At 52.1% G+C, this 12,185-nt stretch overlaps 3 protein-coding genes across 3 annotated transcripts; all 3 read right to left on the reverse strand.

The window, feature by feature from the left end:
* Positions 1–429: 429 nt before the first annotated feature.
* On the reverse strand, positions 430–2,789 carry P152DRAFT_471249 (pre-mRNA-processing factor 39; the record flags this gene model as incomplete). The annotated part of the gene is made up of 5 exons (XM_033681040.1): positions 430–637; positions 690–1,886; positions 2,300–2,403; positions 2,452–2,667; positions 2,721–2,789. 5 exons carry the CDS (start codon positions 2,787–2,789, stop codon positions 430–432), a joined length of 1,794 nt encoding a protein of 597 aa, XP_033537499.1.
* A 1,981-nt stretch (positions 2,790–4,770) lies between these two features.
* Positions 4,771–5,784, reverse strand: P152DRAFT_381941 (uncharacterized protein; the record flags this gene model as incomplete). Its single annotated transcript, XM_033675745.1, has 1 exon — positions 4,771–5,784. A coding segment is annotated over one exon (1,014 nt), but the record flags the coding sequence as incomplete, so codon positions are not given.
* Positions 5,785–7,952: 2,168 nt separating this feature from the next.
* Positions 7,953–10,325, reverse strand: P152DRAFT_390354 (uncharacterized protein; the record flags this gene model as incomplete). Its single annotated transcript, XM_033676039.1, has 2 exons — positions 7,953–9,826; positions 10,253–10,325. The coding sequence occupies 2 exons, from the start codon at positions 10,323–10,325 to the stop codon at positions 7,953–7,955; spliced, it is 1,947 nt and encodes a 648-aa protein (XP_033537501.1).
* Positions 10,326–12,185: the final 1,860 nt, after the last annotated feature.

Genomic DNA, 12,185 nt, shown 5'->3' on the forward strand with positions numbered 1-12,185 from the left:
TCATCAGAGGGATGAAGAGTAAGAATATGGATTAAAATCGTTGAAAGGGTACTGATGGCAGTCGGGTTGGAAGACGATAAACATTCTGATCGATGTTCGACTTCTAGCGACTACTGGGATGGCATCAGAACTCCAGTAGAAGCAGACTAGATGGCTCTAAACAAAGAGCAACCGATGGGATGAGAACTTCACCGATTGTATTTGACTCTAGAATCCGACATCCACACCGTGCGAGAATTTACACAATGTTGAGGCCTAGAGAGATCTCACGTGAAGAGAAATGAACGCGGAATTATTACACAGCAGCTTGGATCCCATCACCTCCACCCTTTCAGGTACACTGCAAGGTTGACACCGTCAATACGAGCTATCCGGTCGCTTGATGAGTACGGAATACAGACATGCTCGCGACGGTCCTTATCCATTCGCCTAGGAGTACCTCAACGGTGCGTTGACTGCCTCCGTCTCGCCTTGCTGTTGGTAATATTTGGTGTAAGGATTCTCACCACGCCGAATCGCCGAATCGTCGACAGCGACGCCAGGATGACCATTCTCCATCGCTAGCCGTCGATCGGTTGTCGATTCCTTTCCATCTTCCGCGAGCTTCGTCTTGCTTACGCTCTGCACTGAGAATGGTCTGCAAGTTGTAAGCATCGAGTGAAATAATCACGAGGCGACCATAAACGTACCCATTGACTTCTTTGTCAAGCGTTAGATACTCCTTTGCGACGTCTTTGACTCCACGATCAAGGAGGTATACTTGATAATAATGGACGATATCCTTGATTACAGCGGGAGGAAGCTGAGTCTTCCGCCGGACATCGTCCACGACGTTCCTTATCCGAGCGTACTGTACTTCTTCCGTCTCTTTGCTTGTCGGCTGCTCCAGCTCGAAGTTGAAGTATGAGATCCAGAATCGCTTGACGTCCAAGTACCACTGTTGCTGCTTCTGATAAATCTGCCGGGCTTCTTCGACGGAGCCTTTCACTTTCCAAATGAGTCGAGCCCATTCCGCCACCAGCGCTCCTTTGATATAGATGTCGGTCGTCTGCGAGTCGATCTGATCCTTCAGGACAGCAATGGCCGCTTCAAATCCTTTTTGACGACGCTGTAAGCTCGACCAGCTGAGAATCGTGTCAATATGCTGGGGGGTCTCGAGAAGAATAGCCTGGTAGATAGCCTCAGCGACGTCTGGTCGTCCGCTCATCTCTTCAAAGAGCGCATATTGATGACGGATGTGAGGTCGGGAGATGGGGACGTAGATCGTAGAAGCCTTTTGATAGATGATGCGGACCTCCTCCTCCTTGCCTTGCTGAGCCATCATCCATCGAGCGTAGCGGAGCCAGAATTCGTCGTACAGTGCACAAGTGACCAGGCATCGGTCGTAGAGGAATCGTGTTCGCTCGTGGTCGCCTTCCACTTCCTCGAAATCCAGGTATTTTCTCCAGTTAACCAGTTCCGCCTCCTCAAGCTCGAAGATGTGGAAATATGGCCGCTTGATCGACTTCTCGAAGTTCCATCGCTTCATGACCTCGGTTTGCGTGTGGTTGAAGATCTCTTGGTGGAAGCTGTGGAGTCGTTCCCGTAATCTCCGCTCCAGCTCCAGTTCGCTGAGCTCTTTTTGCCCACTCTCCATTTCGATTTCGCTTTTGAACTGAGCAATCACTTCTTCGGGAGCGAGGTCGGCAATCGGCCGGTGTTGAGCGTGTCGCGTAAAAAGGTCGAAGTACCGTTGAAATTGGTCGCAAGGAATATGGATGACTCGTTCCAATATCTGGAACACTTTGTCTTGTGCTTCCAACCGCTCCTCAAACTCGATGTACTTGTCCCAGAAGGGTTGGCATTGGAAGTCAATACCTACGCAACTAGCCCCCCTCTCAAAGAGTCTGGGGTGTTCAGGTCAGTGATTGGAACGTAGAAGATATTGGGGTTAGGGGAAAGGAGGGAAATAGCAGTGGGTAGATACAGTGTGTAATCGGGAGCTTGAGATGGGCGTAGAGCAACCAGCGTCCGAATATTCCTTTGCAAAACCGATCAAGAACTGGAGAACGAGCTAGCGCACGGGCTAAAGTGTGCATATGAAGCGATAAGAAGGAAAAGCGTCTGGAGAGTGAGTGTGAGAACTGCGAACAGTAGAATCTTTTCTTTTGTGGCCATCTCACCGATCTCGAGACCCTGCCGCACGAGTGACGAATCCATTCTTCGTTCGCTAAGGTGACAGTCGCTCGACTGCGAACTGCCGCTGACCGCCCTCTGTGCCTGTCAAAGGGAAGGAAGGCATACAGCCTATGATACTTACTCTCGAATGACTTCATTGTCGTGGGTTGTGTCAGCCTTGAAGCCACAGTACGATTGCCAGAGATCGGGGGAGTTCGATACGGACGCCACACCACGTTCATACACCTAGACGTAGTTAGCATGAGACGCGGCATCGTGGAAGTGGTGACTTACCATCTCCGCGGCTTCCGTGCCGGCTATCGAAAACTCCATATCGGCATACTTCTTCCAGAATCCGAAGTAGAGAGGAAATTTGGCCAAGAACTTGTCGTAGGCGAGACGCGCGAACGTGATGGAATTCGGATTCGAGTTGCGATTCAGCCCGCCTTCTTGTGATTCGGCCTTAGTGATGAGCGCTTCCCACGCGCTGAAGTCTTCCGGATCTTGAAGCTATTGTGAAGGTCAGCTTATCGTTGACAGATTGGAGGCGCGTCGACACATACCACCGCATCGTTCAGTTTCCTGAGTTCTAGGCTGTCCTCATCGGTGCCAAAATCGAATTCTGACGCCATCTCCGGTTCGAACGAAGGATTGTATGAAAGAGAGGAAGAAATAGGATGGAAAGAGTGTTCAGGTCTTAATAACCATGCGACCGCGGGATGTGTTGTGATGAATCCTAGTGTCGGTAGAAGTCGTTCCCAGTGAGCAACCAAAGATGATGATGATTAGAATGGGGGTAAGTTTAAGGTTCCGCGACCGAGGAGATGGACTCGAGAGATGGGCTTGAGAGATGGACTCGAGCGATGGAAAGATGCAGGATTGATGAGTCGGAGTGAAGCAAGAAGCTCCAACTGGAAACTCTCATCTCGGAGAATCAATGAGAGCCGCTGGGTCTTGGCATATCAACTTCCAATTCAGCTCCACCACGGAGACCGTGGTAAGATTATTTAATGAATTCATAAGAATCTTTCCTCCAATCACATGCTACATTATTCCGATCAATTATCGCGTTTGCGAAAAGGCATAGCTTGCGACCGGTGAAAATTTGAATATATGTCCGATTCGCTGTACTATCTATCAAAATGATTGCAAATGCCCCCCTAAGATATGGCTGAGACAGCCTTCACCTCGACGGTATCGCATACACTGTCATAGCATACATTGTCATTTACAATTGCTCCATCGCTAGTTGCACTTCGTCATCATGACCTGTCTCCATATGGATTACTTCGTCGACTACGTCTCGGCAGAAGCGATCGGAGCGATCGGAGCAATCGGACTTTGCCTCTCCCGTAGAAGGCGGAGTGGAAGAGCGAAGAGCCCTTCTTCTGGACGTTCCTCGACTTGCCATTCAGCCTCCGCCGCTCCCTCACCCCGAGTCCCGTCCTTCTTTGCTGGGTCGATAGCCTCCTCTGCTGAGAGCGAATCTTCGATGGGTTTGGTGGCCTCTGGACTGGATTCAAGTGAGACCTCTGGGCTCTGTACCGTGTCGAGTAGAGCATCTTTGGGAGACCCATCGTGCGGTTTAGTGGCCTCTGGCTTGACAACCTCTGGTGTGACATCCTCGAGCTTAACAGTCCCGGGTATGGGTTCTTCCGGCTCAACACTCTTAGGGTTAAGGTCCTCCGTCTCAGCTTCCTCCGAATTGACATGATCTGGGGTGATGTCCTCCGGCGAGGCCTTTTCCAGTTTGACATCCACTCGCTTGAAATCCTCCGACGTGATGTCCTCCAGCGTGACGTCCTGCAGCTTGACATCCTCCAGCTTGACGTCCTCCAACTTAACGTGCTCCACCTTGATATCCTCCGCCTTAATTCCCTCAGATCCAATTACTACGGGTTTACTCTCCTCCGGCGTGATATTGTCCAGCTTGACATCCTCGTGGGTAATGCCATTAGAGTCGACTCCACTAATTTCAGCGCTCTTGGGCATGCTATTCTCGAGCACTGTGTCGTCGACCTTGGTTTCTACAATATTGACAGCCTCAGACCCGATTTGTCTAACCTGAACGTCTGCGGACGGGGATGGTTCGGCGGCGGGACCATCCGAACAGACTTCTTCGAGCTTGTTTGGCTCAGCCTGGTCGTCTCCAGACGGAAACAGTTCGGTGTCCAGTGCTTCCAAACCAGGTTCCCCAGGTAAGATGGTTTTCGTATATGTGGGCTCCACAGGAGTGTCGTCGTCCGTTCTGTGCGCTTCGAATTCGGCCGGCTGGGAAATGGGCACATTTACAGGTACTTTCACTTCCTGGGCTTCGGCTCTCTCAAAGCCCATTTTGGGTGTGACCGGCTCGGGCGTAGGCACGCTCGCCTCAATTTCCTCAGTGACGGCTTTCTCTTTACCTGCCTCAGAGTTGACAGGTTCAGATGCGGGCTCCTCTGCTATCCCATCCTCGGGTTTGGTTTTCTCCGTCTCTATCACTGGAGATTGAACATGCCCGGTTTGATTTCCCGCGGATCTGAAGCCTGACTTCGGTGTCTCCCCCCTCGCCAGTTCTCCCTTCAACTCAGCAAAAGCCCGGGACGATGTGGAAATGGCCGTTGTAGGCGTCTCTAGCGGTAAAGGACTTCTCGCCACAGCATCCAAGCTTCCTAGCTCCGCCAGCGACTGCTGCTGCACGAGGAGAGGGGGCGGACTCTGCGGCATCATCCGCACTGCCGTCATTGGGGTCAGCGGCATGAACGGGCGATTTCCCTGCGGCGACTTCAACAGCGCGGCATTCAGGTTGGTTCCGCGAATCGCCGCATAGGAGCTCACGGCGACGTCGCTCCCCTCCGGTGACAGCGGGTTGCTATGGATCGATCCGCCGCTCATGGAGAGAGTTATGGCGCTTTGGCGGGCCGTTCCAAGCTCCTTGTCGCTCGTGCCAAGTTTCAGACCCTTCAGTTTCTCTGATAGGCGGCTGCCACCGGGGCTGCGCGGCGATGTAGGGCTGCGGGTGCCAGAAGGGGGAGATCGAGGGGCTTCGGCACCGGAGAGGTCAATTCCGCCAATGGAGATCGGTGCAGGTCTGGAGGAGACCCCGAAGTTCTGTTCGATCCATTCCTTTTCCTGCATAGCCATGATCAGGGCAACGCCTTCGACGTTCTTCTTAGACTCCTCGTCGATTTCCTTTTGTAATGACCGAAGACGCGCCTTGGCCCATTTCGTGTGTAAGACGCCTTTCTTGCCAGCCGACCGCGCTGTAGCACCTAACTCAGGTGGGTAGATTGCGGGTAACGGATTCGCCCGCCATGTTCGTTCTGGTGCGCTCGGCGATTTGGAACCGTTACGTTCGCCTTTGTCTCCGTCGCCCATTGATGAGGGATTTGTTTTGAAAGGTATTCTAGTCAAGGTAATCATTGCCGGTACGGAAACGCCGGGTGGAAGCAAGTAGTAGAGTCTGGTAACCTCCTCCGTCCCACCTTTTCGATCATCAGCCGGCAGAACCACACTCTTGCCCTCCCACCAGATATGCCATTCGTCGCCATCGTTTGCATGTCCGCTGGTATCGACATCCGCATCCCATTCGATCATCAGGATCTTGGTACCCTCATTGCCTTTGCCCGACTCGAACTCGAACCTGGCCCTACAGCCAGAGTTGTTTGATAGGCTCGAGGACCCGTAAATTGACGGTCGCTGATAGGGCTGGACATTGAGCGGATGATATGCGCGCGGTGTCGATGTGTCGAGCGGACTTAGTGCCGATGTGAGGGAGTTGCGATGGTGCGGATGCGGTGTGGATGCTGCTGCTGGATGCGCCATGGTCGGAGGCCACGATGTAAAATTATGGATAAGACTGGAGTTTGGATAGGCAACCTAGGTACTGGTACCGGACCGTTACCGACGGGCAGGGAGATCCTAATATCGGATTGTCTGGTAACTGAAAACGAGTGCTCCACGCGGAGATATCTCCTGTCTGAGTCTCCTGTCACGCTGATGCTCTATTTGAGCGATGGGTCCGTCCGCGTCTTTCTCCGCTTCCGATTTCTTGGAGCCTGGAGGATGCCGCGAGCCTGCTGCGGGTCGATCCTATGGATTTGTCTGAGTCGTAGAAAATTCCCTCCGCTAAAGGCTAAGCCTGTATAATACAAGTATGGACTTCAACCATGATGGTTCTATTATACGACTGCTCGAAATCTAGACGAGATGAGGTAGAAATGAGACGAGGAGAGAAATGAAGCCGCCAAGGGAAGCTTTCGTTTGGATTCAAATGTATGAAGAGAGGAGTGGGGTCCAGAGCGAAGGTCCAGTGTCTTGCTAAGTTGCTATCCAGTGTCTCTACGAGCCATCGGGGCCCGGGGTCTCCGTTCGTGTCGAAGAGGCGCTAAAATAGCTCCGGGTACGTGGAACGACTAATGAGTCAAGGGCGCTGGCATCAAGAATTACTGATACATAGGTAAATCGAATAGAATGAAGTTCAACCAAGAAACACTTGAAATGATGATTCTCCAAAGTTCGACAGCTACGAGACGGTGAGAGACTCCAAGCCCCTTAAAGTAATCTATGAAACAAATGACCACCAACTCGCTTGGCCCATGCCCTCTCCTTGCCTATCCTAAACCTAATGCAGAAGTATCCAAGGTCCCGAATCTTTGTAACGTACAACGTTCAGCTCGAGGCTCTGCTAGACTACGTACACCATTCATAGGCACCGGCAATCTACAATAGGTAAACAGGAAATCCAACCATCAGGTGGGCAGCCCGTTTCACCAGCACCCGACTCTTTCGATCTCTCCACCAGATCGGCCCCCATGAGCCAAACAGACAGCCAGGACACCTCGGATCCAACATTAGGAGCTGCTATGGCGGTTGGATTCAGGAGTTGGCAGGATAGGATTGGTCCACTGGGGGGAATGGATGGTGATCCGCAATGACGGAAGATGGAAAAACGGTGGAGGGCTTGTGAATGGAATCAAGCGGCCCAGGAGCCCAGAGGGAATGACTGCAAGTTTCACGTTTGGCATCCAGATTTTGAATATTCATTTCATTTCCGGAATATGTCACCCGTCCCAGATCTCATGCAACGTCGTCACGACATGAAGAATCCCGACTCGGCAGCTTCTGGCCTTTCCTCGGAGCCGGATTCAGAATTCCGAAATCCGTCATATATTTCCCCAATACCCATAACGACTCGGCGTAGAACTACCATCCTTCCCATCATGCACTGCTCCATCCCCTTCTCCCTAGCGTTCCGACATCAAATACATCCTCCCGCCAGCCCACCTTGATGCCACCGAAGGAAAACAAATGTATATCCAGTCGTACCAGCGATTCGCTGACACTGCCCACCGAACGCCCTCCACCCTTCCAAGACCAGTAAGTAAAGAGAGAATATCTGCGATATGCTTGTGCTAGCTTGCTGCCATGATGTCTCTATTTCGTTGGTTGATGAAGACCCCGATCCCAAAGGTGGGCGGTTGGTAATAGGAACAAAATATTACAAAGGGGTATAATGGTGATGTATCCACAAGAAGAGAAATACGACGCGGGTAGATACTGTCGCGAGGCGGTGAAGCCTGTAAGAAGAGAAGGTTAAGAGAGTCCCGAAATCCCAGATTTCCACGCTATGCAGGTAAGTATAATAGTGTAGTGTTCAGAAACGGGTGTGTTGAAGGTTCCGTTGTGAAGAGTGGGTGTAATTCAGCGGAGAGAGAACAGACCGAGACAGAGACCCAAGATAAGTTCCGATCGGCCCATCAAGGGAGCGGAAAGCGGTGCAAATGAATGACGGTATTAATGTGTGGGTTTCGGTCTCAGATTAGCAGAAAGTCCCAGCCCCTCTGTATCATAACGTCCCGCCAGTGGACGCTCTGTCTCTCTCCTTGCTGTTCTGCGTCGTCGTTGTGTGTCCAAACATCCTTGAGCAGTTCCGCCATTCGTCCAAAGGAACCAAACTGTGATGCATCACCCATTTGGGCTGACCGCTCGGTAAACATGAGCCGGAAACTTGAGTGTTGCAGCGATACGGAGCCTGCGATGAGCAATGGCCAGACTAAGGATCGGTCAAACCCCTCAGGGCCGGGAGGAATGAAGCTCATGGCATCCACGAGGGTATCAACGAGGTTCATGACATTGGGATCCCGTCGGTCGAAATGAGGAACCAAACTGCACAGGTAGATGCGTGCGGCCGCTCGGAAGACGGCGGTCATATTCTTACAGAGCTGTCGCGGCCGAATGGCGCCGGTGACAGAGAAAGGCGACGCAAGATCATCCGGCCCTGGTTCCGTCGCACTGATGTGATCACCGAGCATCTTGATGTGGGTGCAGAGCATGACTTCGTCCATGCCGTCCAACTTGAGAGCGTCGAGGCACGCAATTTCGGAGATCAGGAACATGATCCGGTCGTCGCAGCCCATGAGCTCGGCAAGTCCCATTGCCGCGTTGGAGAGGTTCTTTTCCCGATAAGTGTCAGCGAAGACTGGCGCACGACCCAACATGGTTGCACCGAGTATGTCAATCCACGAGGCGAGGACCATGTTGAACGGTGGTTGCGCAGAACCGCTTCCAACAACGTGGGGAAGCTCCAGTTTGTTGATCAGGTCGGTTGCAGCACGGAAGTGGTCTTGCCATGAGATGTCCAGCAAGCCATCGTCAGGCCGGCCAACTGAGCAGTGGAAGAAGATCATGCCAAGAGTCGCTTCAAGGATCTGTGCATAATCATCGTTTGTGCTCAACGCCTCACACAGCTTCAGGATTGTGGCATGACGATGACGCATGATGTCTGCATCGATCTGTTCTCCTTGAATGCCCTCAGTAGCTTTCAGGTGAAGTGCAGATATGCTGAGGCAGCAATGCAGGTAGGCCTTGTTGGATTCAAGAGCAGGAAGGATGACGTCCGAGCGAGCAGACCCGTGTTGGTTTGCATCCAGGATAGGAAAGATGAGTCTCAAGACGTTGTCAATGAAGTGGTTGAGCAGATGCTGATCGCACTCCTCGACTTGAATCATCGTCTGATGAGTCGGCGAGAAGGTGTGGTGTGGGAAGTCAAAGAAATCAAAATTGACAGGCTCCTCGGCGAATGATTCTCTTCTGCTCTCGTAGTAGTCGTGCTGAATCCAACCCTCGGTCGGGAGCTCTTGGCCTGGTTGCGCGGGCATCTGGTAAGTACTGAAGGTCGACATTGTGGAGTCGCGACGCGTTGGAATGTCGTTCACGAAAGTCTGTCGTTCGGTCTTGATATCAACCTCGTACGGTGCGAAGTTACCAAAAGGCGGTGGAGGGGGAAACGAAGGCACAAATTGCGGAGGTGGCATGATGGATGAGCTGAAGAGGTCCTGGGTGGTCATGGAGTTGTAGTTGCAGCCCAGGGAGAATTGTGATTCCAAGGATACTCCTCTTGTCCGCGCCATCTCGTCAGAAAATCCATCTGATGTTGGTACGGAATGACTGAGACTTGGAGGAGTAGTGTCGTTGAGTCCCTGTGTAGTGGCTGATGCTTCCGCCTTCTCGTTCAGCTTCGTTCGCTTGATGACATCCTTGATGAGCTCTTTCTGGTGTGCTCGCTTCTCGGTATTGCTCCACCACATTGGTCGCTTGTATTCGCATTTGAGTCCAAGGTGACGGCAGGCTTTACAGGAGTGCTTGCCCTCATCGCACTTTTTCCGTCGCAATCTGCAGGTAAAGCAGCCTGGATGTCAATCATGTCAGTTACGGCCACTGGAATGTTGAGAAGGTATGAAACATATGGAATATATAGATTGGAATCGAGACTCTGAGAAATAGTAATGGAAATAATGATGACTTGTGAGGCAGTCAAGGCCTCCCCAAAGACCACGAGAGTATTGCCGCTGTACTTGTCTCAATATCGCGGTCATAATTGCATATCAGCACTCTCAATGGCATATTGTTATGGGCTTCGGCATCTTTTCGCAGCTGTCCATTGTTCAAGATGTCTCGCCGCAAAATTCGATCAAACTGTGAGACCGGGGAAAAGATGACGACAAAGGTTGCATTTCGGAGGAGGCTCTGGGAGAATGCGGCGCGTGCAGTCCACCAAGTGCCGATCCCTGCACGCCATCGTGCATAAAAGAAAAAAGGACCGAAAACAACTGACCTGTTCGCGACCTGCGATGCATTTTCGAGGACGTCTCCTTGGCCTTGGTAGCAGCGACATTTCCAACAGACATTTCCGGAGCGGTTTTAGTAGGTTTGGAGGAGGTTGAGGAAGGCGATTGCGACTTGGACGCCATTGAGGGTGGGATACAGGCGGGAGATATCGAAATTGCGAGGCACCCTCCCGATGGTCCCCAGCTCCAAGACGAGGAGGACCCGAGCCGATGGGAATTACAATTGAGCGAATCCGGTTTGGGATGCAGGTACCCTCTGCTCTTTCGCAAAATCCACGGGACCAGTCCAGAGCCAGCGCCTCACACGGGATCAAACAGGATTGATCAAGGCAGTGGTCGCGTACAGAATCGCTAGGCTGGGTGGACCTTGTCGGCACGGTTAGTAGCGGAGTCTCCAGGAGCGAATTGGCCGACCAGCGGTCAAAACGCTGGGTGATTGGTGAGACTTGGGGGAAAGGAATAAAGAGAGAGGAGGGGGGAAGGGGAAACGAAACGAAAGCAAAAAATGGCAGCAAATTAGCACAGCAAGCACGAAATGGAGATCAAGAGCAAGAAGTGAAGAAGGAGAAATGTACCTTATATGTTCTGCTTCTGGAACCGAGAGCCACAAAATGCACCTCATCGGTCGAGTTCTATATTTGGCGACAGTCTTGGATGGGCAGCAGTTTGGACTTTGGCCATCTTTCCCCCCCGCATCCAAGGGTGCCACCAACCTCCTCTTCTGCTGTCCAGAGCCCGATAGAGCGGAAGAGAGGTTGACCGGGCCAGTGATTGGGCGGGCGGCCAGATAGTTAGCCTATTTTTCAAACCTGCATTGGGAAATGCCTTGATCTGGTCTATTTTGGGGCATTTCACGGGCCAAGCTGTCCGATCCCGCTATTGCCCCCATGCTGCTCTTAGCTTTCAGTGCCTTTCGCAACGCTATCTCAAATAACGGGGTGAGATCGGCGTGATATAACTGGATTTGGTCGGAGTAATTAAGCTTTGCAGAACTTTAGACTCAATCAAACCGTAGATTACTTTGCTGAAGCTAGGAGGGAAGAGGCTGAAGAAATGCGACGACGGTGACAAGAGCTCCTCTCTGGAGAGTTCCTTTCCCCGCCCCTCGATGCTCGGTTCGAGAAGCATTCGGTGACGTCTCAACAAGTCTCACAGATATTCTAATGCAGAGAATATTGAATAGCGTGTGAAGCGGAATGCATTAGTCTCGCGACACCATGCAACTCCCCTGTGAACTGTACCAAGACGGCTCGACCCTAGGAGGGAACCTGCACTATCGATAAAAGAGTTCCAGCAGCCCACTGACGGAGGTTGTATCTGACTGTCTCCTCGTTCATGGTGACCCGAGATTGATATTTGTGCAACAGATGCGCATGAAGGTGGCTCTTCGGTGGTCATTCCACTGTCTCGGTTGCCCTATCTCCACGGACAACCCATTGTTGCAGATGATGCAACGTCTCATCCACGTTTGCCATTTTTTGACTCAGACTTGGTGGATGCAGATCAGCGCAACGGTGCATCCTCGTGGTCGAAGTTGTGTTGGATAGCTTCAAACTCCGGAGCAGTATCTGGGGCTGGTTCTCCGACATATTCCTAACAGAGTCTTTACACTTTGGACAGCCAGGGAGATCCATGTACCTCTCAGTGGCACTTCGGCGGAAGAGTACACCGTACCCGAGATGTGCATAAAGGCATTACACAGGGACGGTAAGGTTTGCGCAGGAAGTGATGGGCAGAATTGTCAGGTCCGGTGGGACGTGAAGCGAAAGGTTGAGAGCGCCTCACGGTGGGATGTGGTTGGCGGGGGAGGTTGGAACTGGCGTGGAAGGTGTGGAAGGTGCAGACCAAGCTTTACCGGATCCAGGGTGGGTATCCATCACAATCCCTGTCTCAGAATGCACGGGGCATCAGCGGCACGAT

Source organism: Eremomyces bilateralis (genome assembly GCF_010015585.1).
Source record: "Eremomyces bilateralis CBS 781.70 unplaced genomic scaffold P152scaffold_3, whole genome shotgun sequence".
Taxonomy (NCBI): Eukaryota; Fungi; Ascomycota; class Dothideomycetes; order Eremomycetales; family Eremomycetaceae; genus Eremomyces; species Eremomyces bilateralis.